Source organism: Electrona antarctica, assembly GCF_951216825.1.
Source record: "Electrona antarctica genome assembly, chromosome: 9".
NCBI lineage: Eukaryota > Metazoa > Chordata > Actinopteri > Myctophiformes > Myctophidae > Electrona > Electrona antarctica.
In genome coordinates this window covers 44,988,151-45,014,478 of record NC_136790.1, presented here as the reverse complement: position 1 = coordinate 45,014,478, position 26,328 = coordinate 44,988,151, and the positions used below count along the sequence as shown (strand labels likewise).

General features: G+C 43.5%; 1 protein-coding gene across 1 annotated transcript in view; it reads left to right on the top strand.

Moving 5' to 3' along the window:
* The window catches only part of LOC306930488 (acid-sensing ion channel 1B-like), a gene marked incomplete at both ends in the record, with an annotated part of 89,602 nt that extends 63,989 nt beyond the window's left edge, over positions 1-25,613 (top strand). Inside the window, 7 exons of the mRNA XM_079511483.1 lie at positions 1,008-1,158; positions 5,408-5,464; positions 7,547-7,700; positions 19,729-19,820; positions 20,790-20,869; positions 23,830-23,931; positions 25,515-25,613. Coding sequence (XP_079367609.1) covers positions 1,008-1,158; positions 5,408-5,464; positions 7,547-7,700; positions 19,729-19,820; positions 20,790-20,869; positions 23,830-23,931; positions 25,515-25,613 — 735 coding nt within the window. The remainder of the gene's footprint in view (positions 1-1,007; positions 1,159-5,407; positions 5,465-7,546; positions 7,701-19,728; positions 19,821-20,789; positions 20,870-23,829; positions 23,932-25,514) is intronic.
* Between the last annotated feature and the right edge of the window lie 715 nt (positions 25,614-26,328).

The following is a 26,328-nucleotide window of genomic DNA, read 5'->3' as shown; positions in this document are numbered from 1 at the left end:
ACCTCTGGTAAAATAGAGGTTCAGCCACACCCATAATGATAAGCATTCCAAAATGTTTCTAATTGTCAAAAAACATGATTTAGACACCAAGTTTGCATTCATAGCTCATCTGGTTCAAAAGTTGTAGACAAAACCTTTTTCAGGTGGCGGACTGGCGGCCATATTGGATTTGGCCACTATGATGACCTGGAGGGTTGCTGGCTCGGGCACGGATTCAACAAACATGAGTTTTCTGAACATTTTGAGCACCTCAGAAATCTGTAGCTCCAACAGTTTAGAAAATAGAGCCATGTTTGAACTAGTGGTCATTTTAAAAAGGGCGTGGTCATTTTCGGGTATTTCGCCCCAGATAGAGAATTTTTCACAGTTCCCAAGTTGTTCGCGGGGGTCATATTAGCCAAGAACAATTGAGATATTCTCTCCTAAATGAAGTGCATACATATTTTATCCAGGTCCTAGACTATTTGGAAAATGTCTAGATTGACGTCGTCAATCCCCCCCCCCCCCAAATGTCCTGCATTTGGGGGGTGGCTTTTTTTTGTTTTTTTTTAGATATTTTTTTTGCGGCTTACGCCTTTTTTTTTTTTTTTTTTGAAGCGACAGACAGTAGGCTGACAGGAAACGGGAGAGAGACGGGGGAAGACATGCAGTAAAGGCCGTGTCGGGCTCGGGAGTCGAACCCGCGGCACACTGCGACTGGATTACCAGTCGGGTGCCCAGACGGTTACGCCACCGCCTGGGCTGGGGGGTGGCTTTGACTGACTTTGTAGGATTGTTGGGAAAAGTGCTCTATAAATAAAGTTTATTATTATATAATTATCACACTGGCTGCAGCTAGGCTAATGTTTTACTGAATGCTGCTGCACTGTTCTGTTCTGCTTACACTCTGTCTGTCTGTCTGTCTGTCTGTCTGTCTGTCTGTCTGTCTGTCTGTCTGTCTGTCTGTCTGTCTGTCTGTCTGTCTGTCTGTCTGTCTGTCTGTCTGTCTGTGTCTGTTTGTCTGTCAGTTGACCTACCTTCCTCCGCCATGGGGCGACTGCAAGTCCACGCCCATGGACTCTGACTTCTTCAGCAGCTACAGCCTGACGGCCTGCCGTATCGACTGCGAGACGCGCTACCTGGTGGAGAACTGCAACTGCAGAATGGTCCACATGCCTGGTAAGGGCTCTCAGCCAGACTCTCAGTGGTGGGGATAATTAGCCCTTCACTAAGTCCCTCCCCAATCCATCCTTGTTGTCCAATAGGCACGTTAGCAGCGAAGAAAGCTTGACCTGCATAGCAACCGTTGCTAAACTATTTGGATTGGCATTGGACAATCGCTTTTTGGGGTGGGATTTAGTGAAGGGCTAATTAAGTACCCAATTGCTTTGCTTAAGTAAAAGTATCAATACTGCTATGTAGAACTATACTCCGTTACAAGTAGGGGTGTATAAGTATAAGTATATCGACATGTAAACTGCAAATATCGTATCGTATCGCTTGACTTTGCATCGTATCGTTTTGCAACGGAAATAATCGGTATCGAATCGTTTTGCAATGTAAATAATCAATTTTATCAATCCTAAGTATTTGTGCATTGTATTTAGCAATTTTAAGGAGAAAAAAGTAAAAGAGGGGTTTAATTACTTTTCCATTCCATATAGCTACACTTGGGTCTATCGATAAATGTGTGTATTCTCTGTGTTCATGTCAAGGTGTGGGTTTGTCCATATATGTTCAAATACAATGTCCATCTATTTGCCAGTGAATAAAACAAAAATAGATTGCATGGATGCACCTGGGACGTGTCCTCAGTGATGTATCCCAAGGTCATCGGGGTTTCGGGTCTTCCAACATCATACCCCTCACTCAGGTGACCCAGCCGGGGTGATCAAGTCCTGACTTACCTCCCAGTAGCACTAGCTACCCTCGATCAGTCCCATTAGGGAAAAAACAGGGCCACTCAATCCGTTCCTCCGGAGCTACTCTGCCGGGACTGGGTATGCGGGAGGATCGCCTCAATCTGGCGCGTGGAAGGACTAGGCTCTGTGGGTTGACTCCTGTCCAGGCCCCTCCTACGTCTCACCAGGTCCAGCCCCTGCGCGTTGCACCCTGGTTGCACCAGACTCCCAGCACCAGGCACTTTATTCAGAAGTGGTGCATTCTCAAGCCGCAATGGTTCTGCAGGCTCCACCACATGGTGGTGCCACAGGCTCCACATGCGGCTTGAATGGCCCTCCTAAAAGGGTTCGTTGGGCTTCTTCCTCACGGAAGTGCGGGGTGCCAACCCATACTGCTCCCGGGTGAATCACTCTGTTAACTTATTTATATCCATAATAATAAATCTTTCCCTTAAAACACCTGCACTATCCATAAGTTTCACGCATATTTAATGTATTGGCTAAATAGTTACTGTATCGATTTCAATATCGTATTCACGTATTGCATCGTATCGCCATAATGAACCAATATCCTAACCATGTTAAAATGTATCGTTACACCCATAGTTACAAGTAAAAGTCCGGAATTCAAAATGTACTTGAGTGAAGTGACAATCATGTAGACATCACATAACGTCAGTTTCCGGACGTGAATTATGGTGGTTTGTTGATTAGCAGAGTTCAAACTTAGCTGTATTTAGGCCACGTATTTAAAGACCTCCTTATAAATTGTGTGAAGTCCACAAGATGGTCACATATTTCAGCAGGTCACCAATTTCATCATAACACCACCATGCTGGAGTGACCAAGTGTGGCAGCGGTGGCCGAACGGTTTGTGGAGCGGTCTTGATACCGGAAGGTCGCCAGTTCGAATCCCCGGACCGGCACGTTAAAATTACCACCGCTGAAGTGCCCTTGAGCAAGGCATTGAACCCCAACCATGAAATGTTCTATGAGCAGGGCGTGGCTTTAAACAAGCATCTCGAGCTTAGTCCACTTACCCTGGGTAAACAAAGAACTTTGCTTTGCTTTGAGTGAGCGAGTGGCCGAGATTTGGGGCTATTGGAATTGGCCTATAGGGGTTCAGTGTGTTGCTCAAGGACACTCCGACACAGGGCCATGGAGGGGAGCTGGGAACCGAGAGGTGCACAGACGTAATGGCAACTCTACGTCCTGTATGAGTCACCGCCGGTCCCAACCACTGAACTTGGTCCCTAAAACTTGGACCCAAGCTGTACTCCTAACGATGCAATTTCACTGATGAGATTTATAGATTTTTTTGTTTGGATTGCAGACACACTGTCTCTTGGTTTGAAGCCACAGGGAAAGCCACTCCCACCTCATTCTCCCTGTCGGGACGTACCACAGGCCTTTAAATGGTAAATGGTGCATTTATATAGCGCCTTTATCCAAGGCGCTTTACAGAGATTGTGCATTACATTCACCCATTCACACACCGATGGCGGCGGAAACCATGCAAGGCACCAACCAGCACATCAGGAGCAATTAGGGGTTCAGTGTCTTGCTCAAGGACACTTCGACACCAACTCTGGGGGAGCCCGGGTTCGAACTGGCAACCTTGCGGTTACCATCCAGCCACTCTACCCCTGAGCCACTGGCCTTTGATGCAGAGTAACCTAGTAAGAGAGTGGCGACACTAGCGTTGACTCCCATTGTAACAATGGAATGCGGAAGTGCTCATTCTATCTCAATGGGATAGTTCCATTCTTTGGAACTATAGCCCATAGCACACCGCTTTGTGGCCAGATCAAAGCGTGTCGCCACTCGCTTACTAGATTACTCTGGCATCCCCCCATGGAGCGCTGAAGTATAGCTAGTGTATACTGTATCTCTGCCGTAAGCCCTTTTGGAATCATTTTACAGTTTCGACGACGACTACAAAACAATTGTGAAGTACATGAGTGCTGTGCATTAAAACCCGAGATAATAGTCATGCTCCAGCGGAAGCATTTTCACTCTTGTGTTGTTCACGCTGTGATTACAGCCGGCGTTTATTTGCTTTCAATCTCCTTGTCCTGTCTCTAATCAGACCACTGCGCGTCTCCCAAAGGGGGAATCTGGCATGCAATTGGCAGACGGGAAACGTTTGATTGCCCTCCGTAACCCCCTCCCATCTAAACAATAATTGTTATGCCACGGGCTGTCTTGTTTCCCCAATCAACCTTGCATTCTGCGCCCGTCGCCCTGGCCAGCCAGACAGACGCACGGTAGCTGTCTGCGGTAGAGATGGTATACCAGGGATTAGGCCAGTCTATTATTGCGATTGTGCAGCTTGATTAATCCATTAAGACCTGCATGGTACGCATCTGTGTCTTTTAAATCATTATTTAAAATTTTAGCTATTGAAAAATAGCAGATCTACAAGCTCCTAGCGCGGCACCGAGTGCCGAGCTATGAGCTTGTAGATCTGCTATTTTAGAAAAATCGTGAAAATGTGTCCAAATGTTTGGATATATATTCTTTCACAGCGAACGGTTTTAACTCAAATCTTTGCTTCTGGGAGGGTCCCTGGAGGTACCCTGAAGAAGGCATTTTGTTGCCGAAACGTTGGTAACCCAATGGGAAAGGTTTTTTGCATCGTGACTACGAGCTGTGCGACCTCTCCTTCTTATTTTCAAGTTTGTCTCCCGTGGTCAGCACCTCCCCACTACTGCTCATACCTTTTCGTTTGCTTTGAGGGTCCCTGGAACAACATATTTTGAGATAGGGGTCCGTGGCCAAATACAGATAATTCTGGGGGTCCTTGACATGAAAAGGTTTGAGAACCACTGATATAGAAACATTCGGTTTTTCATAAAACTGTCAGGAAGACACAATCTGTTCCTCAGGTCTTAACGCGTTAATGTGGCATCTCCAGAGAGACCCCCCCCTCCCCCCAGATTGTGTTTGGTTACTATTCATCTCCCCTAGCTTCGCGTCATTAGGGGCGGTTTTCAAAGAGCACGACTCAAAAACACCATGAATAATATCACCTGGGAGATCATTTGCTCTCCATCTCGGACATGCCTTCTGCCTGTGTCTGCCTGATAGAGCGAGAGGAATCGTTTGAGTGAGTGCTCGGGGGGGAAAAGAGAGGGGAGAGGGACATAGAGAGATGGAGAGGGCGATGGGGACGATGAGAGCAAACTAGACCGAGAGAGGAGCCGATGAAGTACAAACTTTAATGAAATCAATTAGGAGATGAGATCAAAATGTGTGAAGAAAATCCATTTGCGATAAGAAGGATAATGACAGGCTGACACAAATTAATTAATTACACGCTTAGAAATTACTTACAAGCCCAGGCACGCATACACACGCGCACGCACGCACGCACGCACGCACGCACGCACGCACGCACTCACTCACTCACTCACTCACTCACTCACTCACTCACTCCGATCCATACCACCCCTCGACCCCCTTCATTTCGAACCCCCTCCTCAAATTGAGTTTGAGAGCATTGTGTTTGTTGTTCTTGTTTGCAGGAGACGCTCCATACTGCACCCCGGAGCAATACAAAGAATGCGCCGACCCTGCTCTGGGTAAGTAGATCTAATAACCACACAACACCCTGTGTGGATGCCAAGTGTTATCTTGCGTGTGCGTATAAAGCAACAGTGGCGTGCACAGACATATTGGGCAGGTGTTCAAGTGAAAAGGGGCACCTTGTGCGGCTGCCTTAATAACAGTGTGTGAGATTTATAGATTTTGGGGCATAAATAATATATTTTATTGATTGATATCACCATGGGCCACATACTGTATAGTGTACGCTGTACAAAACAAAAATAAAATGAACAAAACTGTCCAAAAACAAACTTTCAAAAGGGCACTTTGCTGTCCAAAAGGGCATGTTCTTTAGCACCACTTGGTTTCTATCTGTGCACGCCTCTGTAAAGCAATGAAAGATCATGATGGTATTCATTGTGGTTGCATGAGTGGGAAAAGTAAGGGGGATTTATGTGCGTGAGGAGCGCATGCAGCCATGCATGCGTAATTTCGATGCATGTTTGTGTGTTTGTCTGTGTGTTTGTCCCACCGTTCTTCTGAGACCCAGGTCCAAATTAGCCTCGGTCCCAGGCTCACTTAACTGCGAAAAAGAAGAGCCTGGTCACAACCTAGGACAAATAAGCTATCTAAGGCAGGACTTCCGCCGTGTAACCCCTCCCCGGAAGTTAACGTTTTTTGACCAATCGCCGCGTTGTGTTCCCGAAAATGTATTCCCGCTGAAATGATCATTGGGTGGGGACTAGTAAACACAGCCGCACCGCGTGACGTAGTTATCTTACACGCAACACTTCCGCCACTTCCGCTGATAGTCTTTTCAGCGTAGGTCCTGCCCAGGGTGGGTCCAAATGCACTGAACTTCATTCATAATTTGCATGGTCACAATGACCTATATTCAGCTTGAACATCATCCCACATCTGCCAGTGGTGGAAAAAGTACTCACGTTTATTACTTAAGTAAATTAAGCATCAATACTGCAATGTAGAAATACTCTGTTACAAGTATAAGTCCGGAATTAAAAATGTACTTGAGTTAAAGTACAAAAGTATTGGAGTCGAAATGTGCATAAAGTACCACAAGTAAAAGTACTCATTGTGCAGAATGTCCCATTTCCAAATGTATAAAAATTCTAGCTTGTAGATCTGCTATTTTTAAATGGCAGAAATATATTTATACGGCTGAAGTGGGTTAGTGTGTTTTGTAATAATAACCTAAATCTACACAGTAATCAACTAAAGTTTTCATATAATTGTAGTGGAGTAAACGTATAATATTTTCCTCTAAGTAAAAGCACTGCAAATTGGAAATACTCCAGTGAAGTATAAGTACTTCAAAATTGTACTTAAGTACAGTACTTAAAAGTAAATGCACTTACTTTCAACCACTGTACATTTTAAAATGTTCATACAATTTAGTCCTATAATTATTCCACTTCCCATATACAGTGGTCTCTGCCACTACTGAGCCCTACTGGCTGGTCTTGGGGATGTCTGTGGAGCCCCATGTGTCTCCACTCTCCTCTGATAATATACGTTATGTCACCACCACTCACTTCTTTTCACCTGAGAGTGCAGACTAGTGTGTAACTGTCCCTCTTCGTTCCTCTCCCTGGAGTCCGGCGCGGATCAGGTGCCCCGACCAACCTGTAAGCGTCCTTAAGGCAGCGATCATTGGTCGCCCTCCTCTGCGTCCCTCTCACCCACAGTTGTGTTCGGTGGATCGATCCCCCATTTGCTGTGTTGTTGACAGACATTCGTCTGATGTGTCGGCCTCTAGCTGTTGTTGTGCTTGCTGTCTTAGTCTGTGTCGTTTCCGAGAGGCTCAGATGTAGTTCTAAGCCTCTCGAGACTCCTCTGGGTTTTCTATTCATAAAGCTCTCCCACGCATTCTCAGTGATATCACAATGCACCCTATTTGCTAGTGTATTCATGGGAAAATGGCTTAAATGTAAAAAAAAAATTCAAGGTTCAAATGTTGGGTTTGACTGTGTATCTGTCTTTTCACTCTCCACTCCTCTCTCACTCTGCCTTTGTCCCTCTCTCTCTCTCTTTCCCCCCCTATCTAAATTTAAAAAATCTCATTATTTCTCTCCTCCTCCTCCTCCATCCGTTTTTAGACTTTTTGGTGGAGCAAGACAATGACTATTGTGTGTGTGAGACGCCGTGCAACCTGACACGTTACGGCAAAGAGATGTCCTTCGTCAAAATCCCCAGCAAAGCCTCGGCCAAGTACCTGGCCAAGAAATTCAACAAGACAGAACAGTACATAGCGTGAGTCAGATATTTTTTCTTAATCTGTTCATTGTTCATCATGTACAGGGAAATGTTTTCTCTGAGCCCATGCTTATCTGCTGTTGGAGACAAGCCTTCAACTGATGGTCAGTGGAACCACATGAGCAACTGAATGTTGCTCATGTGAATGTTGCTCAATGTTGCCCAAGTGTCACGCACTTGGGCAGCAGAGTGCGACCGATGGTCGCACACTTACTATGCAAACGTGCAGTGACGCTGAAATGCGAAACGAAACGTGACGCCACACACACACACACACACACACACACACACACACACACACACACACACACACACACACACACACACACACACACACACACACACACACACACACACACACAGACACGCTGCACCAACTTACATGTCCAGGTGCTCCTTTGAGAACTAGCCCAAAACATTAAGCACCCCTGCTTATATGAGACAAATGAAACTTCTATGACAGTACGCTGCAGCATATATCCCTGTAATATATGGGCTGTCACGATTATGAAATACGTGACAGTAATTGTAACACAAATAATTGTGGTTGACATTTAATTGTGTGTTTTTTTTGTTTTTTCTTTGTCGCCCGTCACCTTAAGGTGTCTTACTGGTTGAATACTTAAGCCTGCCTGATTAATACTTATGCAATGCATTGTGAGCTTGTAGATTTGGGCTTTGGAAGCCATAAAGCTATTTAAGCTCCTTCAGAGTTATAATTAGCACTCTTGTAGCACCAGTATGAGCCTCATGGCAATGGAGTCATCCTGATTATGATTCCTGTCACTGAGAGACGAGAGAGAGCATTACTCTTTCACTTTCCCCCACCCGCCCAACGATCAGAATCAATACCCTCCTGGTCACAAGTCTGCTTGTCTGACCTTAAACCATTCTGGGCGGGAACCCCTTTTGGTGTTTTAAAAGCATTATGTTATACTTTAGCTATTGCAAAAGGTGCCGCGCTATGAGCTTGTAGATCTGCTATTTTTGAGAATGTGGCGCAAATCTTTGACTGTATATTCTTTCAGAGTGAGCGTTTTTAACTCAAATCTTTGCTTCTGGGGGAGGTCCCTGGGACTACATATTTTCAGATGGGGGGTCGGCGGCCAATTACATATAATCTTGGGGGTCCTTGGCATGAAAATATTGACATAGAAACATAGGTATTTCAGTCTAAATGGGTTAATATCAGATGAATTAGTGAAATGCTCAGTGTGTCTGTGTACTCACCTTCACCTTCACAGGTCTTAAAGGGACACTTCACCCTTTTTTGCAAAATAATATATGTTAATGACGTTTAGAAAATGTAGAACACTTTCCTGGGGTCTTTATGTGTGTAATATGGTGGTTTTAGATATTTTAGATTCTAGCAGTGTCTATGATGTCACAGACACTGTTCTCACTGCATGTTGTCTCAGTAAGACCTCCTATCCACGAGGAGGAGCAGTGCACCAAAGCATTATGGGAATTATAGTTCAGGAAGGAAGTGAGCCCAGTGTCCATGACATCATAAACACTGGGCTCACTGCTAAAATCTAAAATATCTAAAACCACATATTACACACATGAAGACCACAGGAAAGTGTTCTAAATCTTCTAAACGTCATTAACATATACTTTTTTTTTTGCAAAAAAGGTGAAGTGTCCCCTTAATAATAATACTAATTAAGGCTCTGGTCCTGCCCATACGACAGAGATATCTGTGTCCACACACAAACGCAGAAACGCATTGAACACAGGAGAAAAATCACTGCAGTCAGTAGCAGGTTTCAATTATTGTAGGCTATATTATATTTTATTTTATATGTACACTTATGAGGTGCCAAATACAAATCTATCATATTTTTTAATGAAGGAATTAGTACAGCATTTTAAAAGCCACCTAAATTGTGAGTGGAAGTGGAACATGTTTCTTTCATTGTCTGTCAGCATGTCACACTACTGTATGTGCGTAAATCTCCAAACTCGAGTTTTCTCTCCATATAATTTAAAAATCACACCCGTGTGAACTGAGTGGTGTAAGGTCTTATATAGCCTGATCAAATGTGGTCTGACGTAATGTCTGACGTAATGAAATCCCACCCGGGTGAACTGGGTGACCATAGCAACCATGCTCATTTTTTACGAACAGACAGACAGACAGACACGTAAACTAACAAAGCCAGTCGTAGGAGTGGTTTACACCACTCAAAAATTATAGACACTTTACCATTGCTCTGGTAAGTCCTGCACAGAAAATAATAGCAGAGTCAGACCTTTAGAAGTGTCGCGTCCGCAACCAGTTGTGAGCTTAGGCTATGTTCGAGGTTTGTAGGCTATAATAAATGTCACGTTATGTAGGCGAATAAAGGTTCAAGCAGGCACAGTGACAACGGGGTGCGCCCTTTATTACCTAAACAGGAGAGAGATGTGCCATATATGTGCACAGCGACCCACTGTATACTTTCTTCTCACCAGCCACGCTATTTGATGCAATTGCATTCACACCTCTCTCTCTCTCTCTGCACCCTCTCTCCCTCCATGACCATGAGCATGAAATGGAGAGCAAAATACCGCACGAGAATAGTTTCACATGGCTATGCACCAAGCCCCCAGTGAGGCTCTCCAGCATTGAAGCACTCGACCCTAGTGGTTAGAGCGTGAACTGCAGGCGGACCCGTGGATTCATGACCGGGAAACCCCGTGCAGATGGGCTTTAACATTGAGTGTGTTAGGATGCAGAGTGATTTGAACCCAATATGCAGAGTCACAGCAAACAAGGGCGGATTTCAAAGAATTTAATAAAGAAAAGGCAAGTCTTACACTGGAATAGTATGCAGGGAAAAACTCAGGAACGCAGGAAACAGCAATGAATAGTATAGCCATAAAACAGGAACAACAGGAATCCAGGAACTTGCATGGACAACATCAAACTATGAACTGACAAATGCATGCTTGCTATGAGTCCAGTTTTATAGGGGGAAGGTAAATTGGCAAAACATTCACAGGTGGGCTGACGAGGGAGTTGGAGACAGGTGAGTGAAGGGGACTGCAGTGTGAAGGAAAGGAATGTGGGAGTGGCCAGGGAGGAGACATGGGCTGTGGAGTGACAGACCATGACAGAGTGCTTGGTTGCACTTCTGCATTTGACCACCAAAATTTCGTGGCAGAAGTAGACGGTTCTTCTGGGTGCTTCAAAACGACACTGAGCAACTTCCACTGACATGAATAGCTGGGAGGCGGGGCTATCGCTCCGGTTCAGTCTCTATCCTTTTATTACTCTATGCTATGCACACACCACGCATAGACTTGTTGTTGGTGTACTGCGCAATGGCATTTGGCCTGGGTCCTTATTGGTAGGTTAATATCCACAGTTTCTCTGTAGCGGTCCGCAATTAACCTATTGTTCAAGCTTCGCACTCGGCACCAATACAAATGAAATCACCAGTCCGCACTGGACTAGTAGGCTGATATATTATTTATTATTCGATGCAGCAGAGCAGAGCCTTTGCTCGCTGGTGACGTGGTAAAGTTGATGCAACATAAGTTTTAAAGTTGTTAACAGTGATATAAAAACATGAACAATCGGATCGATATCCGTGTACTTTCCATGCAGGCGCAAGCTGCATTTCTCACCTAATGTAAAAATGAGATGCGTTTCTCAAAAGCTCCGTTTCACATGCCTACACAGATCCACTGATCCGGATATTTTGGAAAATCTTCACTTATTTATCCGTTTCCAAAAACCTCCGTTTGAGTGGCCGAAAACGCTGCTTGCGTGTGGCTGAAAGGCCCTTCAGGTCTTTTGCAAAAGATCCATAATATATCCACATATTCGTGTAGCCCAGGCCTTAGTGTAGCCCAGTGGTTCTCTTTAAAGATTTGTTTTTGGCTTTTCTGCCTTTATTGATAGTATCAAGTGAAGAAGTACAGGAAAGAGGGAGAGAGAAGGGGAGAGACATGGGGTCAGGCGCTGTCAGGCCAAAGCCTGACCACTTGGCCAGCGGGCGCCCCGGCACAGTGGTTCTCAAACTTTAATGTCAAGCACCCCCCTCACTTTGAGAGTGTACAAACAGTCCCGCCGCTAGGCATACGCACGGTACGCACTGTGCGTAGGACAACACGCCGAGGGGGCACCAAATACGGGTGTCCTCGAGTTGCATGCGTGCCCATGTGGATCTGCTCAGAACTGAAGCGGCCCCTATAGCTTCTCCCCGCCCTGTCTGCCCAGTGAGTAGTTTAAGCACTTGCTTCCAGTGAGCCACCATGCACGATATTCAGCAGTCAGCACCCTGACTCTGTTTGACCAGAATGGAACAGAGTCGTAATTGGTATAAGACCTGTGAAGGAAGTAAGGATTTTTTTTTCCTGTGGTGCATAAAGCCTATTCTGGAAAGAGCAAAAATGAGTAAAGGGCATACAGAATCCCTTTATCCCTCATTTCCCAAGGAGCCACACAGGACAAGATAACTCTCCATAATGACCAGATTTGATTGAGAGACTGCCATCGCGCACATTACAGCTTTTCACCAGAGGAGAAAAACTTTTTTTTTTTTTTTTTTTTTTTTTTTCAAAATGAGTTAATAGCACAGGCAGACTCTTCACATACTAGAGCATGTCTGAAATAAGTGTCAGAGCTGAAATCGGCATGTAAATATGAAATAAATGCCCAAACATGTAGCTAGGTGTAATGTTAGAGACCACAAAAGTGAACCTTTCAAGCCTGTTTTCTCAACTTGTTGTTTTCTGCAAGACATTACTCTATAAGCCATATCTCCAAAACTGGTCGGGTCAAACTGAACAATCAATATGTCCATTTGAAGCTATGATTCCCTGCTTTCATAGGACATGAAAAAACGAAAATTCCAAAAAATCCAATGGCAGTCTCTCAGTCAAATTTAGTCACATTTATGTCCTCAGAGAGAATAACCTGCCCTCCACCCCCCCCTCCCCCCCCAAACCCCAACCCCCAAACCCCCACCCTAAGAATGTTCTCAAATTCCCTGCGGATGGATGGGAATACGTATACGCTGTCTGGTTCTGACTGGTCACATATGTATCCTCCGAGCTTTGGCAGACTGTGGAAGAACTTGAGTTTCTGGACTGAGCGATATTTAGCGGTGTGAAACTGAAGTGTGTGACAGTGTGCAGAGTTGTCTGTCGGGAACCACGAAGAGAGACAGCGATGGATGGGCCAGCTGTCTCTAGCTAACCCACCTATATAAGCCAACACATACAGTACAGTCCATGCACAAGTGACATGCACACATACAGTACACACATATTGTCAGGAACACCTCAGTATTTGGACCTGTATGCAGAATAACCCGACTTGCACTCAAGCACTTTTATTTAAACTCAGAAAACCCTCCCAGGGCATATATAACATAAACTCCCACTCTTGGGAAACACAGTGTTATAATCGAGCAACCATAACCAATAACACAGAGTCACTAATATACCTCCATGCTCATTAACCAAAGTCTCTTCAGCTTAGAAGCGCAGGTGGACACAGTCTCACAATCAGCCAGGGGAAGGGAGGCAACAGAGGGGCAAAGGTAGGGACGGCGGTCCAGGCGTGGTACGTCCTAGGACAGGAAGTGACACATATTTGCTCACACATCCAGGGACGTGCAGAGAGTGTTAGAGAGGCAGGGGCTGAAATCCCGTAAGAGGGCACTTTTTAACAAAAATAGCGAAAATAGCTGATCTACAAGCTCACAACGCGTCGCGCTGCGACGCGTTGAGAGCTTGTAGATCAGCTATTTTCGGGGCGCAACCCCAGCACTCTTTATCTACTGGAGATGTGGTGTATGACATGGATTTCAAAACAAATGTGTTCAACACAAAATGGTGGGTTCCAAGTTCAGGAGACTTCGGGAAAAAAAAGCTATTCTCCTGAATGCTGCCTTCCAGCATGGCATGGAAAGGAGTGGCATTTACATTTCTTTCACTAGTAAATGCTGCATTCGTGGTCTGGGGAGGGCAGTTGTTTTACAGACGGGTAAATGGGCAGGGGCTGAAGCCCCCTTTGATGTCTATGTGTGCACGTCCCTGCACACATCGTCAACAGGCACAATACAAACAAGAAAGGTACTTTCACACAGACCAATTAACACACGCACGCACGCACACGTGCATACTGTACATGTAAATGAGGACACACTTACACGCGCAGACTCGCTCATGGATGCGACATTTATCCACACATGTCTTTACGACAGCAGCTGTTCCGATGTAGTGAAGATTAACCTAAACACCAGCTAATGAGAAAATCTGACAGTGAGAAAAGAATGATTCACATTACCAGCTGACACTGTACGCGTGACTGGTCTGGAAAATAAGGAGAAATGCCCATGAGTGTCAGAAATAATTAAAGAAAGCTGCCTCCTGTTCATTTTCTCTCACTGGGGCTGGCAAAAAAGTTGAATTTGTTAGTATACCTGGTATATTTATTATGGCTGGCTCCTTATTGTGTGTGTTGTTTTCTTTTTATCCGGGGAAAGTTTATTATGATTCACATGGGGGAATAGTGTAGCCTACAACAGTACTACTAACACAAAATGCTAAACATGTGCGCACACCACTTTCCACAATCCACACAGTCCAGGCCCTGCTCTGTTTTGCATACACAATACGCATGATTATAAAGAAGAAAAGGTCGAGTCATAGATTTAAAAACACAAAGAAACCTTTCCTTTGAAAACTGACAATGATATTATATTATATTCCTCGTTTTACCTTAAAACAAAAGAGAAGAGAACAACAAAGAGAACCATTAAATCAAAAATGTATTAAAGAAATTACTGCAAATGATCAATCTAATTATTTTCTCGCTGACTTTAGCCCTAACAATTCACTAAATGCAAGCATAATAAGTGAACATGCTATCCCTATTCTGAACATGTCATGATAGCTGAACATTTTGTGAAAATAGCAAATCCACAAGCTCCAACATTCGTGAGAATAGCAGATCTACCACCAATGCGTTGTGAGGGTGTAGATCAGCTGTTTTCACCAAATTGATTGATTGATTGATTGATTGATTGATTGATTGATTGATTGATTGATTGATTGATTGATTGATTGCATACAGAACGAGGTACACAAAAAGGTACTGGGGACTTGTTTCCATTGTGGTCCTATCATGTATTCAATCCATCATCATAACAAAACAAAACAAAGCAAAAATAATACATATCAAAAATAATACATATCAACACAAAACACTGATACAAAGCACTACATGTACACATAGAGGTCGGCAGTGATAGTGAACCTCATTTTATAGGGAGATTTGGGATGGTGCACACAGGGGGAAAAGGTATACAGAGGTGGGTATTCTCAATTTCCTGTTGTATTTGCCATTCTGCTCCTTACCTCTGCCATGTTCAGCTTCACCTGGTTGGTACCTTTTCAGCCTTATTTTGGGCTAGATAATTGATCATTCCATGGCCATTGCCTCTCTGGTCCTTTCATTATTGCTTTCATATCCTCTGTCTACCTCTTCACCCTGGCTTGTCTTTTTGGAGCCCCTGAGTTTTGGTGAGGTATTTTGACTTGGCTAGTCAGGCTGCAGTTCACTTTACTTTAGCATGCACGCATGTGTGTGTGTGTGTGTGTGAAATGAAATGAAATCTATATTTACCCAGGGTATCTGGGCTAAGCTCAAGAACTTGTTTCCAGCCAGGCCCTGCTCATAGAACACATTTCATCGTAGTGGTTGATGCCTTGTTCAAGGGCATTTCAGCGGTGGTAATTTTAACGTGTCGGACGGCTGGTTCGAACTGGGAACCTTCCGGTATCTAGACCGCGCCGCTATCCGTTCGGCCACCGCTGCCTGTGTGTGTGTGTGTGTGTGTGTGTGTGTGTGTGTGTGTGTGTGTGTGTGTGTGTGTGTGTGTGTGTGTGTGTGTGTGTGTGTGTGTGTGTGTGTGTGTGTGTGTGTGTGTGTGTGTGTGTGTGTGTGTGTGTGTGTGTGTGTGTGTGTGTGTGTGTGTGTGTGTGTGTGTGTGTGTGTGTGTGTGCGTGCGTGCGCGTGTGTGTTCTGAACATTGATCTGACTAGCCAAGTGTTTTCACAATAACAGCAGGGGGATGGGGGAAGTCAGCTGTTGAATTCAATAAGAACTTCTTCATGATTGAATAGTTTGACCAGGCAGAGAATTCTCACCTGTCACGACTACAGACCTGTTTCACCTCATTTGAGATGGACATTACCGTAGAAGTCATTCCCACCAAATGGCTTACTACAATGACTGCTACCTTCACCGCTAATAACTGGGAGTCAGTGAACGTTAACCAATGATAGAAGAAGTACTTTTCTTTAAACTTACGTATAGAAACAATGTACTGTAGAAATACACTGTTAGGGTGTGTTCACACAATTCTGCCTATACGGGACGGATTCTGCCAATGCTTTTTAATGGGAACAGATCGTTCCCATTAAAAAGATCATTCCCATCCTCGAATAGCAACAAACCGCTCCATTCACTAAAAAACTTGGCAGATAGGCAGAATCAAAGTTTGTTGTGACTGCACCCTAGCTGGCAAGTAAAAGTCTGGTATTCAAAATGTAGTACCAAAAATGATTAGGCTACAAAAAGCTTTGCTTGCTTCTGAATTAATGCAGTCTTTATTAAGTTTGCCTCGCAGAAAGCAATCTTATAGGGATTTTAAAGGAGGCTGATGCTTTATGTTTTGTTTTGTATTTCTGAAGAATCTGCATCTACAGCAATTCCACTCTCCGACTATCTTCTGTTTTTGCTGATTTGATTGCATTTCTATGCTGACGTTATCATAGGCGTTTCACGTAGCGAACAGTGGTTCCACAAGTCAGAGCATTCATTAGGTGGTTTCATAGAAGTTATTATTGTGCAAACAATACAGCAATGTGTTTATATTAAAAAGACATTTTACTTTTGAATACTTAAGTATAAAAGATCACACCTGTGTGAAGTGAGTGGTGCAACTCTGTGTGGGGGTGGGGGGCGGAAGCTCCAGACACACAGGAACACACCCAGGGTGCCGGCCCGATTCCGGCGAGCCGCCCCGTGTCCGAAACGGTTGAGAAATGACAGTTAGTGTGTGGTGGTCCCTCTACTGTACCCTCTACTGTACTGTACTGTCACTGTACTGACCCACAGGAACGCACCCATGGTGCCGGCCCAATTCCGGCGAGCCGCCCCGCGTCCGAAACGGTTGAGAAATGACAGAGTTACCGCGTGGGGGTCCCTCTACTGTACCCTCTACTGTACTGTATACTGTACTTTCACTGTACTGTACTGGCACACCCGAAATCACCATATATACAGTTAATATGTGGGTGTGTGTTTGTGTGTGTGCGCACAGGTGGTGAAAAACAACCATGCTGTTTTCGTGCTCAGACGCACCCAGCCAGCCATCCACCCACCCACCCACCCACCCAGCCACCCAGCCACCCACACACATAGCTCCGTAAGGGAGTGGTTGCACCACTCAAAAAACAATACTCTTAAAGTCATGTGGAAATGTGACAGAAAGTGAACTTGTTGTGGAGTAATATTTGATCAAATGTATGGAGGGCTCGTCTGAGGACGACCTAGAGAAATGTATATTGATGATTGTTTTGTTTGATTGTTTATTTATGTTTGTGTCCTGCACACAATGTGCCCAACCCTCATGGGTTTATAAGACAATTGCATTTACAGCATGTTTACATTACATAATTCACTAATTTACAACTCAGATGTATACAGAGTACTCTGTCTTCTTTCCCAAGCTCAACGAATAAAATCTGCCACAACAAAAGTCCCTTTGGCAAAACATATCTCCATTTTTACATAGTCATTTAAATCTAGGAAATCCCCACAGATAGAAGACATCTTATTAACCAAAATACCCCTTATGTCATCATATTTAGAGCAGTAAAACAAAAAGTGAACTTTGTTGTATAATTTAAAAATCAACCATATAATTGATATATATTATAGGTCTATCATGAAACTCTGACACTGTGTTGAAAATGAAATAAGGACATAGCTACAGAAAGTTATATCAATGAACACAGAATTCTGTTCAAGTAAACGTTACATATGTGTCAAAAATGTATAATTACTCAGGCTGTTTAAATGTGAATGGGAAAAGCAAGATGGTGAACAGGTGTGCAACTTATTTTGGGCATCTGACAATAAATACCAGTTCCCAGTCCCAGTCCAGTCCAAAGATAAAGAACTATCCTATGTATGCCTTTGAGGTCATGTCCTCATCTCCTGTATTTTTCTGGGTCTTAAAAAAAGTATTGTACAGTAGTATCCTGGGTTGCATCCTGATTCCTGAGGCCTGATTTATTCTTAGTTGCGTGCCAGTGAATAGATCGGTAGCCCGGGACTCGGGAGGCATACCATTTTTGGGTTCATGATCCGGTCATGACCGGACACTACTTACATCATGTTGTAGTCACTGGTTTGTAATCAGGCAAGAATTCCCCGTGATCAAGGGCATCATAATTTTAGGACTAAAAGCCTTGATGCAGCATATAATAATAATAATTTCTTCCATCTTTTATTCCAACTCGTAGCGACTGGTGAGACTAAAAACAAACAGGGGGATTTTACGGATTTTACCATCCGGTCTAGACCGGATCACACGGTGATTTAGAAACACAGACCAGGGCTTTCCTCCGAGGTGGAACGTCTGGTGACCCGAGGTTAATACATTGGCTAATTAATTTTCTCGGCAGGCCATTTCGTTGTTTTAGTTTTTGGCAGCATGGTAGCAACAATAAATTAAATGGGCTTATACTGCATATCATATATATCTCTGGGACACACATATAGATTGTGAAGTCTGGCTAAGAACAATCACGAAGAGTTACGAGTATTACAAACACACTGTTTAATTTTTGCAGTTTCATGTTGGTTGCCAGTTACGTACCGAAGTCTGTGACTCTAGTAGTTACCGTTTTGCACTTACATAAGGAGAGGCTGGGTATCCCGGGTGAACAGGATGGTTTTACATGGTTTCAGATTCAGATTCATCTTGGAGATTTAAACAGCAGGCGCTGGGGTCAAATATTTCTATAGCTCACTAGTAATATTGGTGTATTATAATACTGGTTACTTGCTAGCGGATATTGCTTTGTTGACAGATGAAAGCTAAACTTTCCCCCATGATAAGCAGTCCTTGCATCATCCGACTACATTGGATATTCAGAAATAAAAAACATATTTTCCCTTGCCCAAGGGTCTCTAAAATCCTCTGTTCTCTTCACTGAAGTCACAGGTTGTGGAAATAACAAAACAAGCACCTGTCATATTTTCGCTTTTGATTCTAAACTACTTTGACGCGCCTTTCCTGGTGGCAGCAGTTTAGTTGTTTGACGCGAGACATCTGCTCTGACATCTGCACATTACCAGTGGTGGCATAAGTACTCAAATGTTTTACATTAAAAGTTGCAGTAAAAGTTTCAATACTGCAATGTGGAAATACTCAATCAAAATTTAGTTGAGTAAAGGTACAAAAGTATTGCCATCAAAATATACTTACAGTTCCAAAATTAAAAGTTCTAGTTATGCATAATGTCCAGTCTAAAATGTGTAAAAGTCTTCTGGAAAAAAAAGCAGATCTGCAATCCACAACGTGTCGTTATAGGCTTGTAGATGGTCTATTTTCAAATAGCCAAAGTTTAAATAGGGCTGAAGAGGTTAATGTATGTTTTGTAATAATTCAAATTTACAAAGTAACTAGTAACTAAAAATGTCAAATAAATGTTGTGGAGTAACAGTACAATATTTGCCTCTGAGATGTAGTGTAGGCGAAGTAAAAGTATTGGAAATTGGAATACTCAAGTCAAGTACAAATACCTAAAAATTGTACCCAAGTACAGTACTTAAGTAAATGTACTTAGTTACTTTCCACCACTGTACATTACAAAAACATGCCCACACAAGTAAGAAAACCTGCCAACAGGCTTTTTAGCCTAAGGCCACCTCATGCGATGTGAAAGTAATATGAAAAAGCAGAGAGAGAGAGAAATGTCTGTGCTCTTTTTTGACATCTGTTCGCAGTGATAACATTCTGGTGTTGGACATCTTCTTTGAAGCGCTGAACTACGAGACCATTGAGCAGAAGAAAGCGTATGAGCTGGCGGGCCTTCTCGGTAAGGAAATGGTTGGCAAGTGTGTACTTAAGAATAATTCATGTGCAAAATGCAATTTGATAGATGCTTTTTTATCCAGAGTGACAGTATTGTAGCTGCTGCTGCTTTTGTAATAGGCAGCCACGTCTCGACGGAGGTCGAGTTGATGTATTAATCAGTCTTTTGCCTTTCAATGCATGTTTCTTTCATTTCATACCTTTCATGGTCAATGAATATGGGCACATGAAACAGAATATTGCCACCAATATATTTTATGCAGACATTCTTTAGTATATCGTCGCTGTTGGGCAGAAACCATATTTCAACTTTAATGTTTTTTTTTGTTCTTCAGTGAATTAATGCCCTACTTCATCAAACAAGAGTGTCACACAAACGCGAAAACAGCAGATCTTCAAGCTCACAACGCAGCGTTTTTTTTCTTTTGCAACGCAAAAGTAAAAGTACTCATTGTGCAGAATGTCCCATTTCACAAGTTCAAAATGTACATCGCGGCGCATTGTGAGCTTGTAGACTTTTAACCTGGTATCCCTATTTTGGGTCATGTCTACAGAAGCAAAACCTTTCACAAAATTTCAAAAATTGTGAAAATAGCCAAGCTCACAAAGCGTCATGCTGCATTGTGAACTTGTAGATCTGCTTTTTTTTTAAAATAATTATGCACTACAGTCATTCAATGAATTAGAGCATTAATTTATGAAAAGAAAAAACATAAACATGGAGATACAAGGTGTATACCGGTACACACGCACATGTACACGCACACGCACATGTACACGCACACGCACATGTACACGCACGCACGCACGCACGCACGCACGCACGCACGCACGCACGCACGCACGCACACACACACACACACACACACACACACACACACACTACATACATATAGGCCTGTACCATTTTAGACACACACACACACGCAGTATTATTCAAGACCTTCATACTTGTCTTGACTTGTCTTTCCAGGTGACATTGGGGGTCAGATGGGCCTGTTCATCGGAGCCAGTATCCTCACCATTCTCGAGCTCTTTGATTATCTGTATGAGGTAAAATATCTCCCACATTCTCCTCGCCTTGTGTGCAAAGAGCATGGTCATTCTGTTCAAGCACATGGTGTAACACACTGGACACTTTAATACAGATAGATACCCCTAACGGCATAAAGAAGAGCTGTCATTATTGCTAGCTTGGCTGTTTTACGGAGAACATAACAGCACCGCCTCCGTGTGCTTTAAAGAGAGAATGCCGGGGGCACGGTGGCACAGTTGGTAGTGCTGTCGCCTCACAACTAGAAGGTCCTGGGCTCGATTCCCGCTTGGGACTCTGTGGGCGCTGGTGGCGTGTTTCCTCCTCTGCATCATCAGTGCCCATACCTGAGGCGGGGTTGGCGAAAGGGCCTTTCTGTGTGGAGTTTGCAGGTTCTCCCCATGTCCCCAATATATGGGGACTAGGTTGGCGGAGGGTGTGTAGAGCCCAGGATCACATTAGATAATTGACACAGGGGTGAAAAATGGGTTACAAAATTGTGGGATAAAAAATTAAATAAAGAGAGAATGCCGTGATTCCCCCCCCTCTCCCAAAAAAAAACATGCTCATCAGGTAGTATGATTATACTAAAATAAAAATTATTAAAATTGTGTTTTTATGTGGCCACACCCACCAGTTCATTAAGTCTGCCTGGTTTTTAGGTAGGTGGTGATCCACTTGAACTGAAGCCTGTTGTTGTATGATAACAGGGGAGGGGTTAGGGGAGGCGATGATATTGTGATGTCACTATCTGGTGCATTTTGAACGGTGTTCAGCTTTCAGGAAAAAAACAAAAATACACAGGGAAGACATATTTCGATATTCTAAGAACACCTGGGGGTCTAGTAGAGTATTGTTAACTCCATAGACACTATACAAAACAGAAAAAGTACAAAAATCACGGCACCCCATCTTTAACATGGCATAACAGCATTGGGGAATCAGAGTCTTGCACAAATTGTATTCATTAGTAACTAGTATTTACAGTGGAGGCTCCCCTCACTGGCAGGTGAGTCAGTAGGATACAACAGTAGTGACACTCCTGTCCACGCCATGGTGTCATATTGGCGGTATGACTACCGCCACTGCCTGGTTTCTGTTGATAAACTTCCAGCATCGTGGCTATGAGTGTGCGGCCTTTTTCTTCTTTTTTCATTATTCATCGCCTTAGGCCTCTGTCACCTCATTAATATTGGCGTGCTCCCTTCTCCTGCCTATTTACCTCCAATGCCTGCACAATGCCTGCACAATGCATGACCCAAATCAGTCAGAAAGAAAGTCCATTACTGCATCAATAGGACCTGGCTAAGTTTTATATGCACTTCATTTATTCAAAACCGCCCTCAAGACCCACCTCTTCAATATTGCCTTCCCTAGCTAACCCTTCCCACTGTCTTTCTTTTTAATGTTTTTAGCTTTTAGTGTTTTTCCTTTTTCTAATAAAGTTGTTTTTATTTTGTTGTTACCTCTGTAAAGCCCCCCCCCCCCCCCCCCCATGTAAAGCGTCTTTGGGTACTCAGAAAAGCGCTATATAAGTTTGAGATATTATTATTATTATTATTTATTTAGGAGAGAATATCTCAACTGTTCTTGGCTAATATGACCCCCGCGAACAACTTGAGAACTGTGAGAAATTCTCTATCCGGGACAAAATTCCCCAAAATGATCACACCCTTTTTAAAACATGGCTCTATCTTCTAAACCGTTGGAGCTACAGATCTTCTGAGGTGCTCAAAATGTTCAGAATACTCATGTTTGATACTCAATAGAATAGACCATATGCACATGGCGGTCATATTGCAATTATGGTAATGGCAGTGCGTGGCAACTAGCCGCAATTTTGCCATTGACGGCCCATACATCAAGTCCTATCTAATTGTATCAAATTACATCAAATTCACCAACATTGCAGCTGTATGAAACGCTTGAATTATCCTATTTCTATCTGCAAAGTGTTTGTTTCATAAAAATCCAACGTAGACATGTTATGAGCTACTTTATGCCAAGAAATTCCTTGCAGGTGATTGGTGTTTGGAAGCGTTTGTGGGATAATCACTCAATGGTCCTGCATACCACTTGTTTTGAATTAGCACATAATGAAGGAGGCAGCAGGACATTGCTTTACTGAAAACAAGTGCTTCCAAACGGTTATTTTTAAAAGGGTGTGGTCATTTTCCCGGATCGTCCCGAATAGAGAATTTCTCACAGTTCCTAAGTTGTTCACGGGGGTCATATTACGATATTAGCCAAGAACAGTTGAGATATTATCTCCTAAATGAAGGGCATACATATCTTAGCCAGGTCCTAGACTACAAAGGTAATCAACAAACTATAAAAACTGGTGAAACATTGGCCAAATTGTGTATAAGTAAGTATATATATTAGAAAGAGGCAAACATTGTGAAAATAGCCGATCTACAAGCTCTGTTGCAATGGATGTATTTACTTGTATTTACTTAGTTACTTACTTACTTACTTACTTACTTACTTACTTACTTACTTACTTACTTACTTACTTACTTACTTATTGTGCAGTGGTTACAGAACCACTGCTGTAGTAGGAAACTACTAGCGTCATCTTATTGCACCCCTGAATACATTAACATTTTGAATGTATTATATTTCAGATTAGCCAGGAAATGTCCCATCCATTCTAATTAGAATAACATCCCCCTCTGTTGGACATATTCTTTTAAACTCAATTGCTTCTGGTCGGGGAGACTTTTCATGAAATGGGAAAATGTTAGATTCAAGATTAAGTGCTCTGTGATTGCAGTGCTTTGTGTGCGCTTGTGTTCTTCTCCTACCACGTGTCCGTGTATCTAATAATGAGTTCCCCGCATTCCCTCTCAGTGGAGTAATATACAGTATATACGGTATATGCTGGATGCATTCCAGGACAGCAGAACACCACCGTTCAGCGATTAACAGATGGCCAAGATCTCAGGAGTGTGTGTGTTTTCTTTTTGCCTGTTTACAGGTGATCAAGTACAAGCTGTGTCGATGTGCGAAGAAGAAACATAAACGCAGCAACAACAACGACCGGGGACCAGCGTTGAGCCTGGACGACGTGAAGCGCCATGTGAGTATATACAGTTGGGTGCCACCGATATTGTCCCTTATCATTTGACCCATTTAGGCCTGACCTCAAAATTTTAAAAAATCCTTCTAAATCCTCCAGTTTTGTGAAATAAATATTTTCACGATTTTTCAAAAATAGCAGACCTACAAGCTCGATACCGATACTTTTCCAATACCAATACAGTATCGGGACATCTCTACTAACAACCACTGCACAGTTTCTCCTCTTCCCTCTTCCCGACCAGTCTGGTCTGCAGGCTAGAGCCAGGCATGCACACTGATGCTCTGATATATCTCTGATTTATTTTGGATAGGTTTTTTACCTTTTTACCATTTTAGAAGAACAACTTTTCCCATCAGTAATCGATGGGACGGACAGGACTGCAAACGGGCAAGCTTTACTGCAGTCTGATGGAAGAGATTGTGTGTGTGTGTGTGTGTGTGTGTGTGTGTGTGCGTGCGTGCGTGCGTGCGTGCGTGCGTGCGTGCGTGCGTGCGTGCGTGCGTGCGTGCGTGCGTGCGTGCGTGCGTGCGTGCGTGCGTGCGCGTGTGTGTGCGTAGGGGGGCGGGGTCAGAGAAACAATGACGGAGACTCAGAGGGAAGGGAAGAAAGGGCATGAAGGGACTGAAAAGTAAGATTGTGAAGATAGAGGGAGTGAAAATTGAGAGAGAGAGAGAGGGGGGGGGGGGGGGGGTACGGTGTGAAGCAGTTCAAATGAAATCACAGGCGGTAGAAAGGGCCGGCAGGGAGGGACGGTCACAGAATTAGAGCTGTGGTCGGTGTGACAGTTCACCGATTTCCCAGTACAAATGAAGCCAGTTCGCTTTAATCGTACTTCAGGATGCGGGCATAGGACAGGACAGAATCCCCTCTCGGTTCTGCTTCGCTCTGCCATCCTGAGTGACTTGTGGTAATCTTTTAAATTCCTGCCTTTAAAGGAAGAAGAAGAAGAAACAGAGATTTCCTACAGGAGCTTATTGTCCAGCAACACAACCCATCCTCCCACCTGGCTCTTTATAACATGCTTTCCCCTGTCAGCATTTTTTACAGCTTTTTATGTTTTCTCATTTCCAAACACATATTGTTATGTTCTTTGGTGCGATAAACCCCTCACTGCTCATTTGTCTTGCCATTTCTGTAGTTCCCTTTCCTCATTACTAAAGCGTTTATTTTTTAGTGGTGTAAACCACTCCTACGACTGGCTTTGTTAGTTTACGTGTCTGTCTGTCTGTGCTCAAAAAATGAGCATGGTTGCTACGGTCACCCAGTTCACCCGGGTGTGATTTCATTACGTCAGGCATTACGTCAGCTGATCAGGCTATATAAGACCTTACACCACTCAGTTCACACGGGTGTGATTTTTTTTGTTACAGCTCCGTTTTTTGTTTTCCTGTGGACCTGCATGCCTCTCTTTTGTTCTCTCTTTTTTTTGATTGATTGAACAGATTGGAGAATTACAGCACAACTCAATACAAAACTGTTAACTGTGGACGACACCATAAAGCATTACACTTGTTTACGATAGCCTTTACATTCTCTCTGTGTATCACTTTGTCAATCTCTCTGTCTTTGTTCTCTCGCAGACTCCTTGCGAGAACCTGCGTACTCCGTCCACGTACGCTGCCAACATGCTACCTCACCATCCAGGACAACAAGGGAACTTTGAGGATTTCACCTGCTGAGCAGAGGCCTCCAAGGGTCGAAGGGTCAAAGCGTGCATTTTGCAACCAACCATTCGAGAAGACTATCTGACTAAAGGAAAAAAGAGTAACGCAATCAAATCAAATGCTATAGTGGAGAAACAGAAGATGAAGACATGGGGGTGGAGGTGGGGTGGGGGCCACCAAGAACTTTAACCCCCGAGGCCCAGAAGAGAATATATTCCAAATATAAATATCTTGTAAAAAGAAGAAGAAAAAAAAGAAAAAGAAATTCAGAACATTCTAAGAATATTTCACAGAACATAGTAGAACATGTATTTCTGTGTATTTCTTTGGAATACTGCCGCAAAAGGATGCTCTTGGAGAAGCCTTGCCAACATGGACCTGTCTATTCAAAAGACAGAAATGGACAATAGACAACAGCTGAAAAAGAGTCCCCCCCCACGCCTTTCCCCGCCGCTAAAACATGTGGCTCTCAGCAGACCTCTGCTCTAGCCATGGACGTCTATCTAGAGAATCATAGTGCTTATTACTCCATTGTACATGTAGCGACATCTGTAAATGCTGCAGCGATCCATAAGACAACAGCTGGGCTCTGTGTAGTTTATCTGAGAATGTATGTAATCGTCTTGGGGATACAGATCAATCAGCAGACTACAGTGGGTGTGGATAGCGGCTCCGGATGTTAACAGAGGATTACATCTCCGTCATCAGCCCTTAATTATCAAAACGCCAT